General features: G+C 37.2%; 1 protein-coding gene across 1 annotated transcript in view; it reads left to right on the top strand.

The window, feature by feature from the left end:
- beat-VI (beaten path VI) overlaps positions 1-22,178 on the top strand; it is a 63,653-nt gene extending 41,475 nt beyond the window's left edge. Inside the window, exons 3-7 of the mRNA XM_068299948.1 lie at positions 5,674-5,831; positions 7,331-7,422; positions 7,692-7,802; positions 18,897-19,166; positions 19,275-22,178. Coding sequence (XP_068156049.1) covers positions 5,702-5,831; positions 7,331-7,422; positions 7,692-7,802; positions 18,897-19,166; positions 19,275-19,658 — 987 coding nt within the window. The 5' untranslated portion in view covers positions 5,674-5,701 and the 3' untranslated portion in view covers positions 19,659-22,178. The remainder of the gene's footprint in view (positions 1-5,673; positions 5,832-7,330; positions 7,423-7,691; positions 7,803-18,896; positions 19,167-19,274) is intronic.

Raw genomic sequence — 22,178 nt, 5'->3', positions numbered from 1 at the left:
TTCAAGCACGACACAGAACAAGAATACACAAAACTTTACTCTCCTCACCTTGGGGCCAAGCGAGAAATCAGGTTTCTGGCCTGGCAACATACATATTATCATATTTACTTCTGAACTCATGTTAGTTCAAAACGTCAAAAGCAGTTGAAACATGCACACAACCAGAAGAAAAAACCCTTTAAGCCATTTTAGGATCAATTTCAACACCTTATACCACACATACACACACACATACCTATATGAACATTTAAGAGAAAGTCAGATGACTTTGAAGTGGAAACTTAAGCAAACAAAGCCTTTGGGGCATTTAATTATGGAAAACTACATAGATTCTGTCTTCGTTTACGTACTATTACCAGCTCGTGCATAAAATGAATAGACGAAAATTTTAGAGTATAGCCACGAACTTGATTAGCTTTCATCCAGGAAAAACAATTCTAAGCATCGAAATTAAAACCGAGAAATCACAAGGCACCATCCCGCTTTCATTGTTCGGCCACAATTTGTACAACTTTTGGCAGCTAGTGGTTAGAAAACTTTCACAACACATTTATACACACACAGAAAGAGAGAGGGAGAAAGTGGGAGACAAAGAGATAAATAGAGGGAGAGTTAGAGACAAAGACAAGAGAAAGTTGGTCTGAAAACTATTTTCATAAATACATAGCAGGGACCAGAGCCAAATGCAAACACAATTCCGTCGACGTCTGACGATGTTCCGACCCTTTCGTTCGTTCTTCGCCTCCAGCACTCCTGACTTGTCCTTCTGACAAACGGACAGTCAGCGTGAATCCTTTAAGTTTCTTTTGTTTGAAAATGTACTAATGCCAGTTTTTCACTGTGTGATTTATCGGTTTCGTGGTTCACAGTTCGAGTTTCAAATGCATTTTCCATGTTACCGCCACCCGCTCTGTCCGCCACGCTAGAAACCCAACCAAAAAAACCATTCTATGGCCATTCCAATGGCAACAAACAAATTTCAAATGGCTCTTTGGCTCTACCATTTTAGAATATTTCTTTTCTAGCCATCAGTTTCTCGGTGTCTTTTGCTTTTATCTCATTTGGTCTGTGCTTCGTTGGGGATGGCAGCAGGAAAGAAAAAAAAAAGGAATTTTTTTCCCAATTCCGCCTTATGAAATGCCAAATCATTTTGCAGTAGGCTCAACTATGTGAATAATATTCGAAGTAAACTTGGAGGCTTCATTAATATTTGATTTATTTCCACTACGTGAATAAGTAGACATAGCTAGGTAAGGTAGGCAGATTGGTCAAGGTGGCAATTGAAACTATAATCAAACCCCTGAGGTTGTTTAATTGTAAGTCACAATGACAAACCACATTTAGGGCACATGATTAAATATTGAATCGAAATTGCTTTGCCAAATGGCCTGTAAACACAAACACACACATGGCCACATCTTTTGGCGGCGTTCGCTTGACACGAGGAGACTGCAAACAATTATGGTTAAATTCATTAGCGAGCCATGCATAATTAAAGGACAAATGACCACATCACGCCTATGTTCCCTGCGGTTGATCCTGCCGGCGGCCTGCCAGGCATAACTAAGCGGAAAGATAGAGGACAGAGATTAAGAATTCTCGATTTTTTTTTCTCTGAGAGAAGGGGTATCAAAAGAAACCACTCAAAATCAATGTCCTTGCAGGAAGTGCCTTGGCAATTTGCAATCCTTTGTGCCATTACACAAGACTTCCGCAGGGTCCTGGACTCCTGAAGGTTGTGTCGCCTGCAGCGACAAGCTATTGCAATCAAAGTATTACGGAATAGCAGAGGACCAACAGCATTAATCCTTCATTGGCAATCAGACGAGAGAGAAAAACCTTGCATTGGCCCCTTTTTGGTGATCAACTCAATGTATTCCATACCAAGCTTTCCAGGCTAAAGGCGGAAGTTGTAAAAACGCCAACGCCGCACACAAAGCAAACATGAAGAAAGAAATTTTTGGTGCCTGTCTGCTGCTGCTGGTTTGCCTTTTATTGCCCTCTTTCTGCAGCTCTCACTCCCTAATTCTCTCTCTCTCTCTCTTTCTCTCTCTCTCTCTCTTTCTCTCTCTCTCTCTCTCTCTGTCTGTGTTTCTCTACTTTGAGGCAAACCCCACCTAACCAGTGGCACGGAACCGATTATAGTATTCCGTATTTGGATTCAGATTTGCCTGAGGGCATTCGTCAAACGACGCAGCTACTGAGGCAATTGTTTCGCCAAGTTTCCTTTTTGCTTTGTTCATTATGTGCTGCTCCTTGATGCTGCTTGCTTTCTTTTCCATTCGTTCATACCGTTGTTCGTTCCTTTGTGTTGAATAAACACTGATTGATTGATTAGAGGCTTGAGCTTGAGAGATGTGTAGGTTTCTTGGGGCTGGGAGGGCACACCCAGTGCGTTATACTTATATGATGGTGGCACTAAACTTAATGAGAGACCCTCAAGCAAGTGTCGCATCAATCAAGAGCGCATTTAATGCGTTATAAGTGTGTGTGGCAACAATTTCTCTTGATTTGCGATTATTGTTTAGGTGTTTTCTGTGTGTATATACGTGTGTGTGTATTTGTTTGAGATACATCTGACAGCTGGCGATTAGCAAGTGGATCACTTAAATGAATGGATTCTTCAAGTCACAAAATTCCCTTTTTCCCTTTACCCAATCTCTCGCTATTTTTCTTTAAGTCTAGTCACCTTTAAGGCCCAATCTCCTATCCCTAAACAACAACTGAAAAAATTGGCTACGTGGCCAAGCTCAAGTGTCAGGAATAGCAATCAACACAACTGAAATCGATAGTGGCGAGTGTTCTGTTCCCTGCTGGCTCAGCATTGTGGCATGTCATGGCTTCCGTTTTGTCTTTCTTTCTCTCTCTCTCTCTCTCTCTCTCGCTCTCTTTCCCTCTTATGCTTATCCACCTCAATCTTTCTCACAGTTTCTCTGGTTGGTGTCTGACCGTGTCCATGTCATTCCACAGAATCATTTCATCAATAGACTTTGGCCACTAGTTTTATACAGTTAGCACTGCTAACATATCCTACTCATCCTCTTATCCTGCTTTCTCCTGCTGCCTCTTTTCAGCATTCTTTTCCATTTTTCTGCTTGCTATCACTGGGTAGAAAAGTGCTCATTATCAGTTGAAATGTTGTCAATTACGGATTTTCGTTTGTTTTGTTTTGATTTGACTTTCAATTGAATTTCGTATTGGCATTTGAATATCCGACATTGTCTTTTGTCCTTGCCGTTGCCATCGTCACGAACAGTTTGCCACCCAATACCAAAGCAATCCCAATCCCCGATTCCAAATCCTCCCTCCCAATCTGTATTGCCATTAACCTAGAATGCTTTTTCAAAATCTCATCGCTTATGATGAGTCCCTACTTGTTTCTCCACGCTTCGTCGTTTGGCCTCGTTTCGCTCTCCTTCTCATTGATAAACTGCAAACTTTGTACATAAAAAATTAATTTGATTATTTCTCTTTCTTTGGAGCCCGTAGAATTTGCCTTAATGATGCCATAATCAACTGTTTTACTGCACTTAGCGAACAGAAAGAGAGTAAAGTTGACTTTACACCGATAAACTCGCATAAAACATTTCCCAAACAATTTTTGTAATTAAATTCTTTGGCAAAAACAAAAAAGGAAAGAAGAAAATAGAAAAGCTCTATCATAAAATCTGTCAATTTTATTTTTCTTTTAAACAAACTACGTATTTAATGTTTTGAATTGAGACTATCTAATCGGTATCTAAATATGCATATCAAGTAGAAATTCTCAATGCAAGGCACTTGGTTATTACATTCTCTAGGAAAGGCAAAAAAAAAAACCCCACACAATGGGGGCGTATTATTGAAAATTTCAATTAAAATCATAAAGGAAAATATTTTGCAAATTTTGTTTGTTGTTGCTTCTTTCTCTTCCCTTTTTATTTAAGGGATGATGTTTTTGTTGTTTTTGTAGCTTCTAAAAATTATGCGTAGCAGAAATTTTGCTAAAATTCCAATGGCATCGGCCGAAAAAACAATAGCCAAATAAATGGGAGTGCTTGTCGTCGTCGGCGTTCCCGTTGCCGTTGCCTGGTTGGTTGGCCAACCACAAAATAATTTGCTTTTGTGCTTCATCATAAAGGAGATTATTTTAAGAGAATGCTGCTTCTGAACTGAGTTGAACTTAACTGAACCGAACTGGAACAATAAAGCCAAGAGCCAAAGCAAACGAGACATTAAAGTTCAAAATGATGGCCCAACAAACTTAATCGACTTGCCTGCAATAATATTTAAATTTAATTTAAATGCTCACATGAGAGCATTTAACATGGCCAAACAAATCGATGACCATGCTGCTCCTCAATCTGCAGGACAATTTGCAAAATGGAAACGAAATGAAAGCAAAGGAAACGAAATGAACGGAAAGGTCCTTTTGCTATCCATGGCAAATGCAAAGCTATAAAGCTTCTGAGCATTTCAGAATTTGTTTTGGGTTAATGCGTTTGTTGTTCTTATTCTTGCCACAAGTATATATTTCAAGGGGAAGTTGGGCGGGTGAATAAGACAATGGACAATGTGAACCCACAGTTTAGTTCAGTTTAAGCTAATGACATTTTATTGCCACTCCCACTCTCCTTCTCTTGCTAGCTCTCTATCTTCGCCAGGGTAAATGACATTTAAATTCAAGCTTAAGACAATGAATATTTGTCTTAACGTAAATGATACATAAGACCTAAGCGGGGTGTGAGGCATAGTTAATACATTGATATGATGAGATCATTATCGAAAATTTCTTGCTAGAATTTGCTAACTTTTGACCCATTAGCTCTTTGCAATGTTTTTGCTGCCGCAAATGAAAGGAAAACAATTGCTCTTGCTTTTGGCTTCGTTGCTGCTGTTGATTTTGTGGTCTAATTGATACAAGAAGATATCAGAGTCCAGATATATATGGATGTGGCAACAACAATAACCCGGGCATAAGTCACCAGGCAAAGTTAGAAATGCAACCAGCAGCAGCTGACAATTGACAATTGTTTTCAATGCTGTTGTGTGTGGTCGGTCGGTCAGATGGATGCTATCCTATACGTTTCTCCTCACACATTCAATCTATTTCAGTTGTCAGAGACACAGGCGCTGTCAATCAGTCGAGAACGTTTGTGAGAGGAGAGAAATGAAAGCTGTAGGAAATGCTGGCAATGTGTGGGCGGAGGTGTGGGTGTTTAGTAGATTGCATACACTGCGTATGCTTAATGCCATTTGGCACACACGTCCGCATGTTGTGTGGCTGTTTAGTTAAAGGTTTTTGTCTTCCTGCAAAAGTTTTTAAGCACGTCGAGCTGTTGAAAACTTACGAACGCGTGTCATTGAAAGCCTTACAAAATTGTCACACAGACATAGACCCCGGCGATAGATAGATAGAGAGTCAGACAGACAGATGGACTACAGAGAAAACGTTGTACCAAGGAGCTACAGTTTCAATTTGTAAACTCTATGTGTGTGTATGCGTATGTGGAAAACTTTGACAAGTGGCCGAGTTGAGCTTAGTCAGACCAACGATGTTATCAATAAGCACCCAAGCAGCATCATCTCATCTCAAAATATGATTATATGCTGCTTGAAAAAACTTTACCCCTTATGCATTCTACTCTAAAATTCTGGTTTCTCTTCTTTTTTACTTTTTTTCGCCTTTTACAGCAGCCACAACAAATATATACATACTGCCATGCCCGGCCAAGGCAGAGGAAAACAAGGTGGCAGCGGCGGCGGACCTGTAGCTGGAGCTAGAGTCATGCATGCAACATTCAATATGCTGGTGCTGAGCTGGATTATAATCTCCGACTTATTGCTCAGTGGTAAGTGTACAAAGAGCTCAAACTCATACGCATACTCATATTTATACTTATATTCATACGATAGTATATCCCATCCGCAGCCATTCACATTCATGTCCGTCTGTCATGTTCAACAAGCTGAATTTATTATGCCAACTGCGTGCGCCAATGTGGTTAAAATTGATTATTTAATTTACCCCAAAATAACTGTTTATATTATACATTGAACTGCCCACAATCCGAACAGAGCTTACCCTTGTATCTTCAAACCCCCCTCTTGGAAGGCAGTCAATTTATTAAATATATATAACATACACACACCCACTTGCACACACATATCACCATAATACAAGCATGAGCCGCTCTCGCTTTTGATTAATATTGGTTTGTCCAATTAAAGTTGCCATAATTTGCCCAACCGCATTCGCTCAATCCCGGCCTGATTCCGACCCCGGCTGAACACAAAAAGTGTTCGACGTGTGGCCATGCCAACGGACAGCTCATTTATTTTTAAATCAGTTTTCATTTGTGTATGTAAATACGAACACAAGTGTTTTGACCCAATATAAGTGTATATATCCTGGATAATTCTGTTGAAAATTACATACATTATTTCATAAGATAATTGCCAAGTACATAGTACTTAAATTATGACTTCAATTATGGCTGAATAAATTTCAAGTAGATTTCTGCAAGAATAATTTTTGACTACGTATTTTCATTTGACCTTATAATGTAAAATAAATTGGACAAAAATAAAGTAATGAGAACAATATTACAGTCCCTAGTAAAATACTTGTACTTTATTGATGCACAAGATTTATCAGGTAATCTGAAAGGACTAGTTTCTGTGGCACGACTTTTAAACTTTTAACAGTAATTTATTTGAATTGAATATTGAACACTCATATATTGAATTGCAAAACATTTGTTTAGCATATATTATATGTGCATCCGTCAAAAGTTAGGTATAGTTACTTTTCAGATTTGATTACCCAGCAATTAAATGATATAGGCTTCAAGTTATAAAAATATTGTTATTTACTTGTTAATATTTATATGAATTACGCTTTTGTTTTGTTTTATTTATTTTTTTTGGCTTTAAGGCAATGCTGAATGTTTCAATTCGAGTGTAAATGAAATAAAATTGCAATATTAAATAAATTACATTAAATATTGGATAAAAGTTGAAATGTGAATACAAATGGAAGCATGATACGTAGGAGAGAGTTTGTTCGGCACTGGGAAGAACAAAATAGCCAGGGGCTGACTGTGTCATAAATTAACATTGCAAATGGATGCCAGACAGTTGAAATGCAACTTTTTGGGCCCTGGCGAATGCGTCGCGTAATTAAGTTTTTGTCGCCGTGTGGCATAATTGAATTCAAATTGTTGCCACATGCACCATCGTTTTCGAATGGGAATGTACTTTATTATTGAAGTTGTTTCTCCTGTTGCTACAGCCTGAGGTGTGAGGCTTTTAAACGGCTTACTTTAATGTCTTTCCTTTCTGTTTACAGTCCATTGCTTAAAGGACCTAAAAATATTCGTACCGGAGGCTGTCATAATGGGCAATGCAGCGACATTGTCTTGTCAATATGATTTGGAGCAGGTAAGTGACACTTTCCGGCACGAGGAGTGCCAGCTCAACAACAATGAGGTAGCAACTACTTCGAAGCGGCGGCTCGGCGGCAAAGGCATACTTAATTATTATAATTACTTGCACTTTGTCTTGTCTCGCTCTTGTCGTCGTTGTCGTCCTTTCTGTTGTTCTTGTCTTGGCTATCCATCCGTTCTGGCTACGCTTTTCATTAACGCATCTGTTTTCTTTTTCTTCCCTTTCTTCTTTGTTTTTTGCCTTTGGTCTCATTTCTCTTGCAGGCGGCACTATATTCTGTACGCTGGTACTTTGGTCAAGAGGAGTTCTATCGCTATGTACCACGCGAGGCCAAGCCCACATTTGTCTTTGCCGTGGCTGGCATTAATGTTGATGTAAGTTAAATTAAGCATGGAAATGCACCGCATGTGTCAAATTAATGCGGGAAAGTGGGTCCCAATTACGCGTTCGGTTACAGTCTATGGTTTGCTGGATCTGTTTTATGTTTTTAAGCGAAAGTGCAGTGATCTGGACGATATTTCGCCTGATGTTATATTTTATTTGTTACCCAACAATGTCAGAGTCCATTGTCAATTTAATGAACAAATCACACAAAAAGCTTCCAGAAATGGAAATATATATTCAAATGTTGTGCAAATATTTAAATAAATGTGGACAATGGTGGCGGACATGAAGCTTTTGCCATCAGCAGCAGCAACAATAACAACTGCCGGGCAAGGCGACTTACTTACTACCCATCTCACTCTTACACAATTCCCTTTTCTCACTCTAACTCTTTCTGTCTCATTCTTTTGATGCTGCTGTGTAATATTTGTACACCATTTTTATTTACAATTTTTGGGATTTTATTTTGTTTTTACATATATATATTTGTATGAAATATTCGGCTGCACAATTTGAAAAGTGCCACCGTACACACACACATGGCACACACACACAGTTGGGTAAAATATTGCGCAATGTGCAAAATAGTTTATGGCGCGGCTGCTGGCTAACAAAACCAACAAAAAAGTACATATAAATAGAAGTACCTAGTGACGATGACTGCAATTGTTTAGTATTCGCTTTCGCATTCACATTCGCATTCGAATTCGCATTTGCCATTGCAATCGCATTCGTTGTCCATGTCGTCCATGGCAAATGCTCCTGTGTGCGCTCATTAATAAAAACAACAGCCTCAAAGTATGCAATAAATTCTTCTTTGAGTGCGGCAAGCGAAAAAACATTTTTTGGACAGCTTGGTTGTTTTTTTTGTTCTTCTTTCTATTATATTTTTGTTGATTCTAAAATACTTACGATTCCAAATTTCAACCGTACTATAAAAACACCACAATAAATACTTTCTGACACTAAATTTCGTTCAGACGACTTAAAGATACTCCTTCAGAAAAAAGTTTAAAAAGGTGAAGTAATGTTCCTGCAGTTTTTTTTGTAAGAAAATGTTTAAGGTCATTAAATTTTTGATGAAGACGCAGAGTATTGGCATCTAACTAGGATTTGACCACATTCTATAAGCACGTTGAAATGATTAAAAAGTTTTACCAGTTCTGGTTCTAGGAATCTCTTTTTAATATTAATATTTAAGTGCAATATAATTTGATTCAACTGTTAAACATTTTTGTCGCACTTTGTGTGTACCGTTTGCAATATTCAAATATAAAGGTAAACAAATAATTTTGTAAATTACCGGTAAATGCAGCAGCAATAAATCAAAATGCACCAGAAACTCGACTTAACTTTTCAAATATTGGTTAACATCTAAAATTGTTTTATAAACTAACAGTTTACATTCATACAAATATATATTTATTGTTATGTATGGAATCATTTATTCAATTTATGGAATGTATTTGAGTTTGTCAAAGTTATTTTCGAACTTTTAAAGACATTCTATTTACTCCCATTGGACAATGGAAATTCCTTTTACCTTAAATTGCCCTGTGTATTAAACGAGCAGCGATTTTCATTGTGGCACTGAAAAGCAGCAAGAAAAAGTACAATATAAAACAACAACAACAGAAAAATAAAAAAAAAAAATATGAATCGCTTGTCGTATAATCATAAATAAATAAAATTGAATTTGCCATGAAAAATTTTTGTGTGCGAAATATAAATTGAAAACTCATTCGTCCGCACATAAAACTCCAAACTCATTTGCCAACACTTCATACAACATTTTTCAAATTTTCCCAAAAAAAACAAAAGCAACACAAAAAAAAAATTAAATCACGAGAGAGAGAGAAGGTTCAGGGGTGGATGGAGGGCAACGTTAAATAATAATAAATAATGGCATAAAGAACATCGAGAAGGGGCGAATGATGGAGTAATGTTTGTTTTATGTAAGCGAAACAAAGCAAAACCAGAAAACCAGTGGGGACGGCGGAAAGCTTATAGAAATCATTTGCCAGGCTTCCGCCTAGTTTTATCTTTGTTTCGCTCACGAATTCGCTCTCTGTCTCTCTCTCTCTCTCTCTTTCGCTCCCTATCTTGATTGCTTGCTTTCAACTGCTCTGTCCTCTATCGATAATCGCAATGGGGGTAGCCACATCAATCAGTTTGGCCATGCAGAGTAACCGGAATTGATTAATTTGCTTTGATTGTGTCTTTAATTTGCACTGAAAGTGGAAAACGAACGACCAGAAGCAGATACAATATGAATGAAAAAGAAAAAGAGGGTTGGACAAAAAAAAAAAAGAAGAAATGCGGTCCCCGAATACGAGAGGAATTCAGCTCGAATGTTAATTTGCCACTAATTAGCATTCAAAGGCATTTTTGTACTAATTAAATATTTCGATTGCAACCCAACTACACCCAAAGGGGCGTAGTGAGTCAGTTGTGCATGTTAATTTATTTTTTCGTTTTGTTTTTTGTTTGGTCTTACATAGCCAACGAATTGGAAACTATTCAAAAACAGTAGAAAAACTATAGGTAGAAAAATATCAAACCATTTGGCATTGACGCTAGTGTTTGTAAGGTAAATTTTTTTGTAGCCTACTTATGGAAGAGTGAAAATAAAATTTTTAATTTAAGCAAATTTACACTCCACCTGCTGCTACGAGCCAAACTACTTGAGATGCAATCAGCTATGAACCGCAAAAGGTGAAAAGCATAAGAAAGAGTAAAGAAAGACTACAATGCCCAACACAGAGAGCAAGAGTGGAGCCAGATGGTTACGAAGCGAAACAAGGACAAGTAGCTGGTGGCAGGATGGCGTATGGCGAATGGTAAAAATGGTAGCTTCATTTAGCTATGGTACTTCTGTGTGCAATTAAGTTTGAAGGTTAGCATAGAAGCCATATTAAAAGGTTTACTTTATAAAGCTCAGCTAGAGTCAACTTCTTAATACCCCTTAATAAGCATCTAAGCGAAAGAGATGCAGACTTTTTTGATCTATGATTCGAACACGAGGTCTAAAGTTTTATCTCTAAACTAGATTGAATCTACTGGAAGAGTTCTTTAATCAGAAGAAAAACAAATTTTATTGGAAATAAAACCAAGAAATTTTTTGGCAATCCAAATGACTTTAACAATTATTTCTGAAATATATTTCTTGTTTTATCTCTTACATTTGTTGAGTAAACTATTCAACATTTGTAGTCATTAGGAGAGAATTAAATTTTATAATGAATATTACTTGATAGATCGATCACTTTTACATGATAGTCAAACATTCAAACAATTCATTTTGCATCGTAAGTTACCGAATATGAGTGGGCGAAGCTGAAAGCAACCATTTCTAACAAGTTCATTCAACCTTTTAAAATTACAGGGTATTAAAAGCTTGCACCCCTGGAGGTAACAAATCAAAATGAGGCGCTGAGCAACCAAGTTGGGGTTTTTAATTTAAATTGATATGTAGTTCATAGGAACTAACGAAGGCAAATAGTCAAAGGCCAGGCCACAAAATGGAAGTGGAAATGGAATTTTTAAGTTATGCCAAGGCAAATATGTTTCAAATGCTTGCAAGGATAGTGGCAAAGAGATGGGGTTGGGAGATGGAGCAAGTGCCGTAATTGAGATTAAAACATTATAACTTGACTTGTTTTACTTTTGCTAAATCATTTCAAACAGCTAAACACATGCTTAATGAGAAAAGTTCTACACCGTGCCAAGTCATCGTCGGCTATTATGCATATGTGTAAATTTGAATGGGAGGGTAAGATAGGTGGGTGTGGCAAATGTATGGGTTGGAGAGTATCTCTCTCTTTCTCTAGCCTGGATGGCTGGCACTCGGGACCAGCAGCAGCAGCACTTGAAAGGCAGCTGCTGCTTTCTCTGATGCTGACATGCGATGATGCACTTGTGGGCGGTTTTTTTTTTTTTTTGGGAGGTGGAGATGGACGACGCCAACGACGGCGACGACGACGACCAAGTGCACTCCTGTCGTCCACTTGAGCGTTATTGGAATATAAATGTATGCATATTAAGGTGCGGGGCTCTGAGTCGCGCCAACCAACTTCAAAAGTCATTCAGTTCACCCCTCTACCATTCCTGCACATATTCGACAAACCTTTCACACACAAACACGTCAGGCACATGCGAAACATAAAAAGCAAAGATCATCATGTTAAATGTAATTAAATTTTTAATTTAGAGTCATCATTGCTTGCCTTGGGCATAGGCATGGGCTCGTCGTTGGCAAATCTTCAATTAAAAAACACAATTAAGAGTACCGCCCGCTGAGCTTGCTCACAGGACACAGGAATAGGATATGCCAAGTGCTCTAAAGTTTTGCGGCTTATTCATTGTCCGCAACAATAAAAATCACAAGCCAGCTCCAGCAGCTCCTCCTCATGGCTCATGGACTGACTGTGGACTGTTGTATGTATGTTGTGCCTCTGTGGCCCGAAAAGTTTTTTGCACACTGTCAACACGGAAGGAATTATTCCGCATTAAGTTTGCGGTAATGGCAACGGCAACGGCAACGACTGTGGCAGTGGCAATGCCAGAGTCACACACACGCACACCAAATACAACTACTGCTGATGTTGTTGTTGTGACTGGAGCATTTGCTTTTAACATTGTTAATAACCCGACACGCCTCACATTTATGCACAGAAATGTGCGCTTAAAATTAATGCACTTGGCTCTGGTAAAAACGAGAGCAAGAAAATGAAGAGGACCCCGCTGACAATGCCGGCGACAGGAATGGCCAAAAAGTTGCTGGGAACGACTCTGAGTGGACTGAATTCGTAGGGCTTCCACTTTTGCCTTCTCTGCATATTCTTTCCCCTTAACCTTTCCCTTTCTTCAAAAATGTATTATTTGGATGTAGGCACGCCGTGTGGGTGAGAAGAGAGAGGAAGAGTTCTGGGACTGTTATTAATTAGATGCACCAGGGGACCAACTGACACAAGGGAAGGAAGAGTAAGATTTTGGTACACATAGTTTTATCCTTGTAAGTTGCAAAAGTTTAATTGAGCACTGGTTGGGCAAAGATAAGTAATTAAAGCAATGTTGCCGCCACAGCTTGCTGTTTAAGCTTTAGTCCAAACAAAAATGCACTCAAATTTGTCTCTTGTAACTCCCAAGAGGGTACGGAAATGTTAAAAGTGATCAAGTTTATAAATATTTAGGTGCTTACACATATTTATTCATTACAAAAACAAGTCTCTAACATATTCTTTAAAAGATCGTTTTTATACATATCCCTGCAATTTAATAATCAAAATGTCAAACTTAATGCCACGGTACACAAAGGTATGGAAGAAGTTGGAAACATGACAAGCAATTGCCTTAGGCCTTAGCCGAAAACATAGTCCATATCTAACAACGTGTTCCGCAAAAGTCATGTTCCTAATAAGTGAACAACAATTTCAATCGATAACAATATAAAAAAAAAATTAACAAAGGCAACTTGAAACTTACTAAAATTGTTTTCCGTATAATACTTTTATATTAATATTGGAAAATATTTTAGTTTTAATATGTATCTAGATCAATATTCACAAATTGGCAGAGGATTTTTGATTTCCAATTTGGCAATTCATCAAGCATCATTTCAAGACTTTCAATCTCTTAACAGTCTGTTTTTCTTTTTCACTTCAATTACCGATATTCTCCAAGCGAATTGCTTGTTTTTTTTGGCCTTTGCCAAAAAGCTCTTGTGACAAATGGCAACAAATAAACATAATAAATATAAATGCGAATTGCATGCAATGCACACAGTCACAGTCACAGAATAGACTGAAACTAGCCATTTCGATTTTTCCACTCTTTCCTTTCCTTTACCTCTCCAGGGGACTCCGTGCACCCGCACAAAAATCTCCACAACAATGAGCACAATAAAAAGCCATGCATTTTCCAAACACCAAAAATTGTTCACAGCCAGCAACAGCAACAACTACCGCACCGGAAACATCTCATTCACTAAATTTGTGGTCGCTCCCGTTTTTTGCCCAAAAGCGTTAGGCAGTCGAAGTTGTGTCGAAATGCCAACGGCAACTGAACAAAAATGTGGAATGGCATACGACTGCGAGGAGAATGGGTTACGTATAGAGTTAGGGTTAGGATAAAGGGTATGGATATGGCTATGGGAATGAGAATCGGCCGTTAGTTACAACAAAGCTCGAGGCAAACGGAAATTCGGCATGACATAATACGTGCACACATGTGTGTGGGTGAACCTAACAGCACAAAAGTAGTCAGGGAACAAGTGCAGCAAGGAGTAGTGAAAGAGAAGTATGTGGTGTGGCTGGCTGGTTGGCTGGCTGTCTGCCGCGACTTGAGTTGATACAGCAATAATTCATAATGTGTTGCATGCAAACGAGGCTACAGCTGAGGCAAACAAACACACATGGAGCAGTCCATGCGACACAGCGTTGGCAAAAATTAAAATTGCTTTACAACAAACAGCGGAAACTCAGCGAGGAGCCAAGCACAGAAAATGAAAGGCAAGGCTATGCCAGGAGAGGCAGTGAGGATGACTGGAATAAAATTCATTGTATTCTTACTACTCTCGACGAAAGCGACTCCTGCAGCACATGTGGAGGAGGGGATGCAACTTTTTTGCTGCTTTTTTTTTTTTTTTTTTGTTGCAGTAAAGTTATTATTTCATAAAGCCAGAATTATTGAAACAATACTTTACTCTCACACACTCATGGCTTGAAGAGGGGAAAGAACACTTCACGAGGCACACACTTTTATGTCTGTGTGTGTGTGTGTGTAAGCTATATGGTATGCAAAATTAAGCTTTAGTAGCTTCATATACAGTTGCGAACTTAATAATACACCACTTGCTGAGGTAATGTATTCAAAGGATTCTAGGCTTATTTTAAGGTTCTAGGAACATGTGAATATGTTTTTGAACGTAAAATACTTTCTACTAATGAAAGCATAAAAAAATTCTATCAAAATCCAACGTTTTCAAAGATTTTTACAAAAAACCTTGATATACTCAAAAAATACCCGAAACTAAAAATAGCACCACTTTTCAAATATTTACTCAAAATTAAAAAATAACAGAAAAAAACAAAATTCATTAACAAGTTATGATCAGATATTACAAATAGTATTAAATAATAAACTTTTTACTTTGTTGCATTGCCCTTATTGGCAATAACCGCAGCACATCGTCCTAGTATTGAGTCAACCAGGTCTTGACAGCATTTGACCGTTATTTTTGCCCAGGACTCTTGGATTACTTCCCAAAACTTCTCAATTTTTGTTGGTAATGAAACAGCAACTGCTTTTTAATATCAGACCAAAGATTTTCAATGAGATTTTGGTCTGGTGACTGTCCCAGCCACTCAATTACATTCAGATAATTCGCTGAGCACCACTTCCTGGCTTTCTACTGGTGTGCTTTGGGCTGATGTCCTGTTGAAAGGGTCATATTAGCTGTATATTATCCTCAGCGTATAGTAGCAACACCGTCTATAAGATATTTACATGAACTTGGTGATCCATAATCGATTTGTGGACTAATATGTGACCGACACCATAATAAGAAAAACAACCCCATATCAATGACACTGTTTCTAGACTCCAGGGTGTATTTGGAGTTGAATTCCATGTTCTGTGGACGCCAGACGTATGGTCTATAGCCTTTTCTATTATATTTTACAACTTTATTTTCATCAGTCCATTGTACGTTCCTCCAGTTTTGGACAAGCCAATTCTCATGATCTTTGACCAACTTAAGGCGGTTGGCAATATGTCTAGCGTTCAAAAGTGGAGGCTTTTTCGACTGGAATCTTTTGAATTGATCTTCCGGAGGTTGTTGTGAACAATTTGGACCCTAGTTTGGGACTTGAAGTCCTTTTTAAGATCTGTTACAGCCTTAACAGAATCCTTATTGCTCTCTCGCATTAAGGGACCGACTTCTTGCTGCTTCAGGCTTGGCTTTCGTCTGCGAGTTTAAGGCTTCTGTTTCAAATAGATCGCTATTCGGATCACTCTGTTGGAAGTACCAACCAGTTTTCCATCTTCAAGATCCGATTTTTCTCCGAAACCTGGTTTTGGATGACGTTTCGCTTTTTCCCGGGGCAGTGTTTTCCCCGACCCATTATATCTAAAAGTCTCGGATTTTTGTAGTGCTGTTGCTTTTAAAATCGACTTTGAACCAGGGACTGTTAAATATGTGTTTTTGCTATGCAATTCTGCGAAATTTAACGGTATTTTGCAAAATACTGCAAGTGGTGCTATTTTTAGTTTCGGGTATTTTTGAGTATATCAAGGTTTTTGTAAAAATCTTTGAAAACGTTGGATTTTGATAGAATTTTTTTATGCTTTCATTAGTAGAAAGTATTTTACGTTCAAAAACATATTCACATGTTCCTAGAACCTTAAAATAAGCCTAGGGAATCCTTTGAATACATTACCTCAGCAAGTGGTGCTATTTTTAAGTTCGCAGCTGTATATGCACATGTTGTTGTTGCTGCTGCCTGCCTGCCAGCAAAGTTGCAGCTGCGGCTGCTAAAGTAATATAAAATATAAATAGAAATTAAAAGCCAACAAATAAAAATAAATAAAAACAGGAAAAAGTGCTGCAGCAGCAGGAACAGAGGCAGAGCAAAAAACAAAAAATAAAAAAGAAGGAAACTTTTTGCACGACAAAAGCAACTAAAGTTGCGTTGAGTTTTCCTCGAGTTGTTTGCTGAGCGGTAACAGTTACAACAAAAATGACTACCAGTTTTTCATACATGTATGTATGTATTTGCGTATGAGCAACTAAAAGTAGATGATGCCAGGCAGGCATATAATTCCTCAAAATGGCAGACATTTGCGTTTTTTTGTTTGGCGCACTTCCTGGCGCTGCCACTTCCGTTTCCGCGCAGTCACACACACACACACAGCCATAGACAGTAACAAACAAAGTCATGCAATTAAATAAATATGACAACAATAACAAGCAACAACAACAACTACAGAAAACGCAACGAAGCCACAACAATTTGCTGAATAAAAAGGCAGTTGCATAAATAAAACAACAGTCAAACCTGCTTCCAATGGTTTTTTCTGCCTCATTTTTTAATTGAATGCCTTCTCTCTCTCTTTTTATATGTTTGATCACATAATTAGTGTCATTTCATTAGAGAAGCACAGGAGCGGAACCATTTGAATGAGATAATAAACAGAAGCTGCTTTTAAAACTTTTAATAATCTACATTTGTGATAGTTTTATAAGAACATAAGTATGTACGTTTCTTTAAGAAGAAAGCTGGCTCGGGGTTAAATTCTCGACAACACAAAGACGGTCCCAAGATTTTTGTTGAAAAACCGTCAACATTAGACTTCATAGAACCTGCCATCTGTCAATCTAGACATGACAAGAATCGCCTGCGGCTTCAGCCCAAAATAGTTTGAGATTGCCCCTTAAACACATCCAACGCTAGTTGAAAATTCCAACTAAATGAAGCGATAAAGAACGATGCACAGCATTTAACTGTTTGTACGTCAGCACAAGTAGAAATCAATTGAAATTAAATTTCATTGTTTTGTCTAACCATAATTAGTTCATTAATCTAAAGATTAAAGCAATTCTCTTCATCTAAAATTGGTCGAATGATTCATAAATTCATTATTTAATTTGCTTTAATTTAAAAATACATTCCATTGAATCTCGTATTCAGTTCAAACAATTCTATGGCGTTTCCTTTTAATGAATGAAATAAAATCTATCCTGGTCTAAAGCATAAATTTCATATTGCATATGCAGTTAAATATATGTATGTTCCACAATTGTTGTGATTGCTGATTTGTTTAAACCTGCACTCTGCAGTTCCACAATTCGGCTTATTTCAAATGTGCACACACACACACACCCACATAGAGACCAACACATGGAGATGGAAATAAATAACTCATGTAAACTAATTCGAAATTAATGCGGAACTATCAGTGGTCCAGCAAACATTATTCATAGCTCATACGACATAAAACAACACCCAGGATAGTCCCACGATGGTTGTAGGTCCTCCTACTGCTGTTCCTCCCACGTCTGCTTTTCATGGTTGTGCATATATATAGACAACCTTATCAATACGTTTCGCATTTGTTTTCATTTTATGATTGCGTAACGAGATCAACGACAAAAGCCACTAAGACCACACAGTTCCCTCGAATTGGTTAGAGAGTTCTAGCCAATATGCCAAATGGATGGTTGCCCTGGAGCTTAATATGGGTGGGACTGGGTGTCGGTTATCGAATGTTATCTGCTTGAAACTACAAGAGAAAGAAGCAACAACAACAAAACAGAGACCACCATTCATACATACATATGTACATATAGAAAAGTCTGTCGAGCAATGCGCGAAAGTGTTGAAACAATCGTAAAAAGCAGTTGTGCGCCTCAGGCACAATTCGAAATGGCAACAGGGTTGGTTGTATAACGTTAGAACTAAAAATGGGACAACAATGAGAGGATTAGTCGAGATGCAAATGAACAAAACCATGGGGAGAATATGTCGAACCAACCAACCAGCCAACGCACGAACGAAAGAACAAACGAACGATAGAACCTTTTGGCAGCATATGCAAAACTCAAACTAACTAAAATACAAAAGGCCACGTCTGCGATAAAAGGACCAACACAAGCGCGTTAATCGCGACTGCGTTACTGAAGTGGATTTTGAGAGTACGAGATTGCTGCAGTGTTCCAGCCAAAGTGGCAAACTCTTGCTGGCAATTAACAGAAAATGCTAAATTGCGACAACGACCAAAAAAAACTTAATAAGACTAGGCGAACTTTTAATACACTTACCAATACTAAAGAGAGATATCTATTTAAACAGAAACATGGTATGAAAATGAGTTAGATAGAATCAGCATGGTTTTTGAAAATCTTTAATGAAGTAAGGCACAGAAAAAAGAGTATCTATATTATCACTAGTATTGCACTTGCACTCATTTCTGGTCTGTTGATTATGTCTGGCAAAAAGACTGTCAAGTGGTTCCTTTACGAAGGAAAATGCAATTTTAATTTGCGGTTGCCAGTGGTTTCACAATGTCATTTTTCTCATTTGCAGTTATCCAATTCGGATGCCACATCCGTCACACTGAAGGGCGTCACTCGGGAGCTAAGCGGCATCTATCAATGTGAGGTATCAGAAGATGCACCACTTTTTCACACAGACATACGTTCAGCCCATATGCAAGTGATTGAGTTGCCCAAAGATGATCCCGTTATGCAGGTAGACAAGAAGGTGATTGGTGTAAATGACAACTTTAAGGCAGTGTGCACGGTGGGACCATCATATCCACCGGCGAATATTACCTGGTACATCAATGGACGCAAGGTAGGTCTAAATGGCAAATGATGGCCTTATGCTCCTTGCGATTATCCAAATGTGTTTGCATTCACTTATGTATAATGGTTTCTGTCATCCGTTTTTGCCTATTTTTAGGTTTATAAGACACCCCTACAGCGTATCACACAGGATGCTTTTGAAGGTTCCACTACATACTCCTCGCTGGAAATCTATCCGCACAGTCAGGTGCTGCAGGGTTTCTTTCAGGCCATGCCCAAGTATCATCCAAGTATATTGCTGCTTTGTGAGGTATCCATACTCCATGTGTTTACAAAGAATGTTCAGCAACGCATAGGACTAAGCAATGCGCCGCCAACAACCATTTCACCCAATTTACTGGGCCTCGAAGGCTCCAAGCGTTATGTCAACGGTGATCCGGACAATTCAGCTCTGACGGGCGCCTCTCAATGCACCTGCTGCACTGGTGCTTTGGGCCTTCTCACATTGACACTGGCCACCCTGGCGTTAGCTCATCTGTGACCACCACATGTGGCGGCACAAGCAGAGGCATAAACAAAAATATCGGGAAGCGAAATGGAAACATGCAGCGTGTCACCCAGCCAGGCTCGAGTACACTTATATAAAGTGTAATTAAAACATAACACAAAACCGAAAACAAAAAAAAACAAAAGGAAACAATAAAAAATTAAAAGACAAAAAAAATTACGTGAAGCGTGGAAAAAAAAGAAGAAAAAAAAGAAATGAAAACCAAAGAAAATGAAATATTTTAAAAATATATTTGCAAATCGTTTTCAACGCCAAGTAGCATGTGTCCAATGTGTCTCCGTACCTTCTTTTTTAATACCCTGTAACCAAAAGCATAAAAGTCTAACTTGAAAAGGGACCGCTCGCTTGGCTTATGTCTGTCTGTCTTTTTATCTGGTGGCTATGCACTATTCTCTACCCTGCTGAATTACTTAGAATTTGGGCTTTGGTTAGTTATCGTTTTTGTTTTATGGAGCTACAACTAGAACTAACACTATTTTTGACTCCAGAATAATTTATTTATAACAATCACCAAAATGAATCAAATGATTTAGGTGATTTTGAACACCCGAATTAAGTTTGCTTGGTATGGGGTAAATTGTAGTCGGTTCACCGACCTGTTAGCAAGACTATTTTTTATACTTTTTTTACGTTATTTTTGTTGTTTGCTTAAAAAAAAAGCACACCGCTGGTCAGGAGAGACATTTAAAATGAATATTTTCAATACATTAATTAATTTGTGGCCGCTGCATAACAAAAACAAAAAAAAAAAAAAAAGAAAATCAACAATTTCCGATAATAACAAAATTATGAAACACGAGTAAGCCATAAACGAAAAATAAAAAAAAAATAAACAAAATTTAAAAAACAAAAAACACAAAAACCGAGGCGAGAAGAAATTTAATTATCTAGTATAAATAAAATACGTAACAGAGGCGTAAATAAATATGTTGTGGGCGTGGTGTGATGTTGCTCCAAAATAAGTGAGCACAAAAAAATCCAAAACCAAAACCGAAATCAAACTTAAAGAGTAAAAAACCACAAACAAAAGAAAAAGCAAATCGATAAATAAATAAAACTAATTAACATGCACACACTCACACATATTGGCAAAACGTTAAGTAAATTGCAAAAATTAAACTGAGAGAAATGCAAAAAAGAAATATGAGAAATGAAAACAATTAATAAGCATAAGTCAGACAAATTTATGAACTAAGTACACCCTCCCCCTAACCTACCCTCCAACAAGAACAACAACAACCGCAGCCTAGAACCATAAGTTATGTAAATAATAAATTGTAAAAAAACAAAAACAAAACAAAAAAAATTAATATGAGATGAGTAAAAAAAAAACACTATTGTGCAAAGCGTAAATTAAACAAATATTAATTAAAGCAACAAAACAACAAACAGCAAAAAGACAAAAAAAAAACAAAAATGAACTAATTAAGTCCTAAAATGAAATCAATAATTATAAAAAACAAAAACAAAAGAAAAAACAAAAGGAAAAACAAATTGTCGTAAATGATTGGAAAAATTAATTTGCATTGCGGTTTTCATTTGCATTTCAAATTTTGATATTGTTTTAAACAATTCTCTGTGTTAGCTGCCTAAGATGAACATTATGAAGTTTGTTTTTTTAGTGAAAATTTACATAATATTAATGGATAAACCGAAAAACAAATCCAAAAAGAAGCAACAGATAAAAGTTTAAATATATAAATTAATGAATAAATGTAAGCAAATAAATGTTAGTTTAATTACTAAGATGTTAACTTTAGAGTTCTATGCTCAGCGCAATTGATCGAATCGATGTTTGCTTAATAAATATATTTATTTTCATTTGTCTTAAACAATTAACTATAATTAAAAACCGATGACTAAGATGAATTGCGCTTGGCATGGAGTTCAAAAAGTTACAAAACACAACAAAAAACAAAACGGAAATCAAATTGTAAATCAAAAACAACAGGACACAGAAATTTAGCAAAACAAAAATCAAGAATAATAAGTAAAGAGAACGAGAAAATGAACGAAATTATTTTAGCCTCGAATTTGCAAACCCCACAAAAAAAAAAGAAGAAAAAAAAAACAAGAAAAAAACGCGATATATAATTAAATATATATAAATAAAACTACAACTAAATAATAATATGTAAAATCAAACTTTAATACAGGAATAATGAACAACAACAGAAAGAAATAACAACAAAAATGCAGAAAAATTCACAATGAATCATATATGTATGTATGTATATATGTATATGTACATATGTATGTGCATTTTATGAATAAACTAATCGAAGTTAAGCAAAGCCGAAGAAAATATAACACTAAATCAAGGCACACACACATATACACAAATACAAACACATTCACACAGACACACTGACACAAAGGCAACTAAAGCATGCAAAAGTTGCGTGAATTTAGCTCAAAATGAATGCCAAGAAAATTATATGATGAAATAAATCAAACAAAACCGAAAAATAAATATATAAAATGTATGCAAAA

Source organism: Drosophila tropicalis, unplaced genomic scaffold, assembly GCF_018151085.1.
Source record: "Drosophila tropicalis isolate 14030-0801.00 unplaced genomic scaffold, ASM1815108v1 contig_878, whole genome shotgun sequence".
In the NCBI taxonomy this organism is placed as follows: domain Eukaryota; kingdom Metazoa; phylum Arthropoda; class Insecta; order Diptera; family Drosophilidae; genus Drosophila; species Drosophila tropicalis.
Note: the sequence above shows the minus strand (reverse complement) of the source record. Positions and strands in the feature narration are given on the sequence as shown.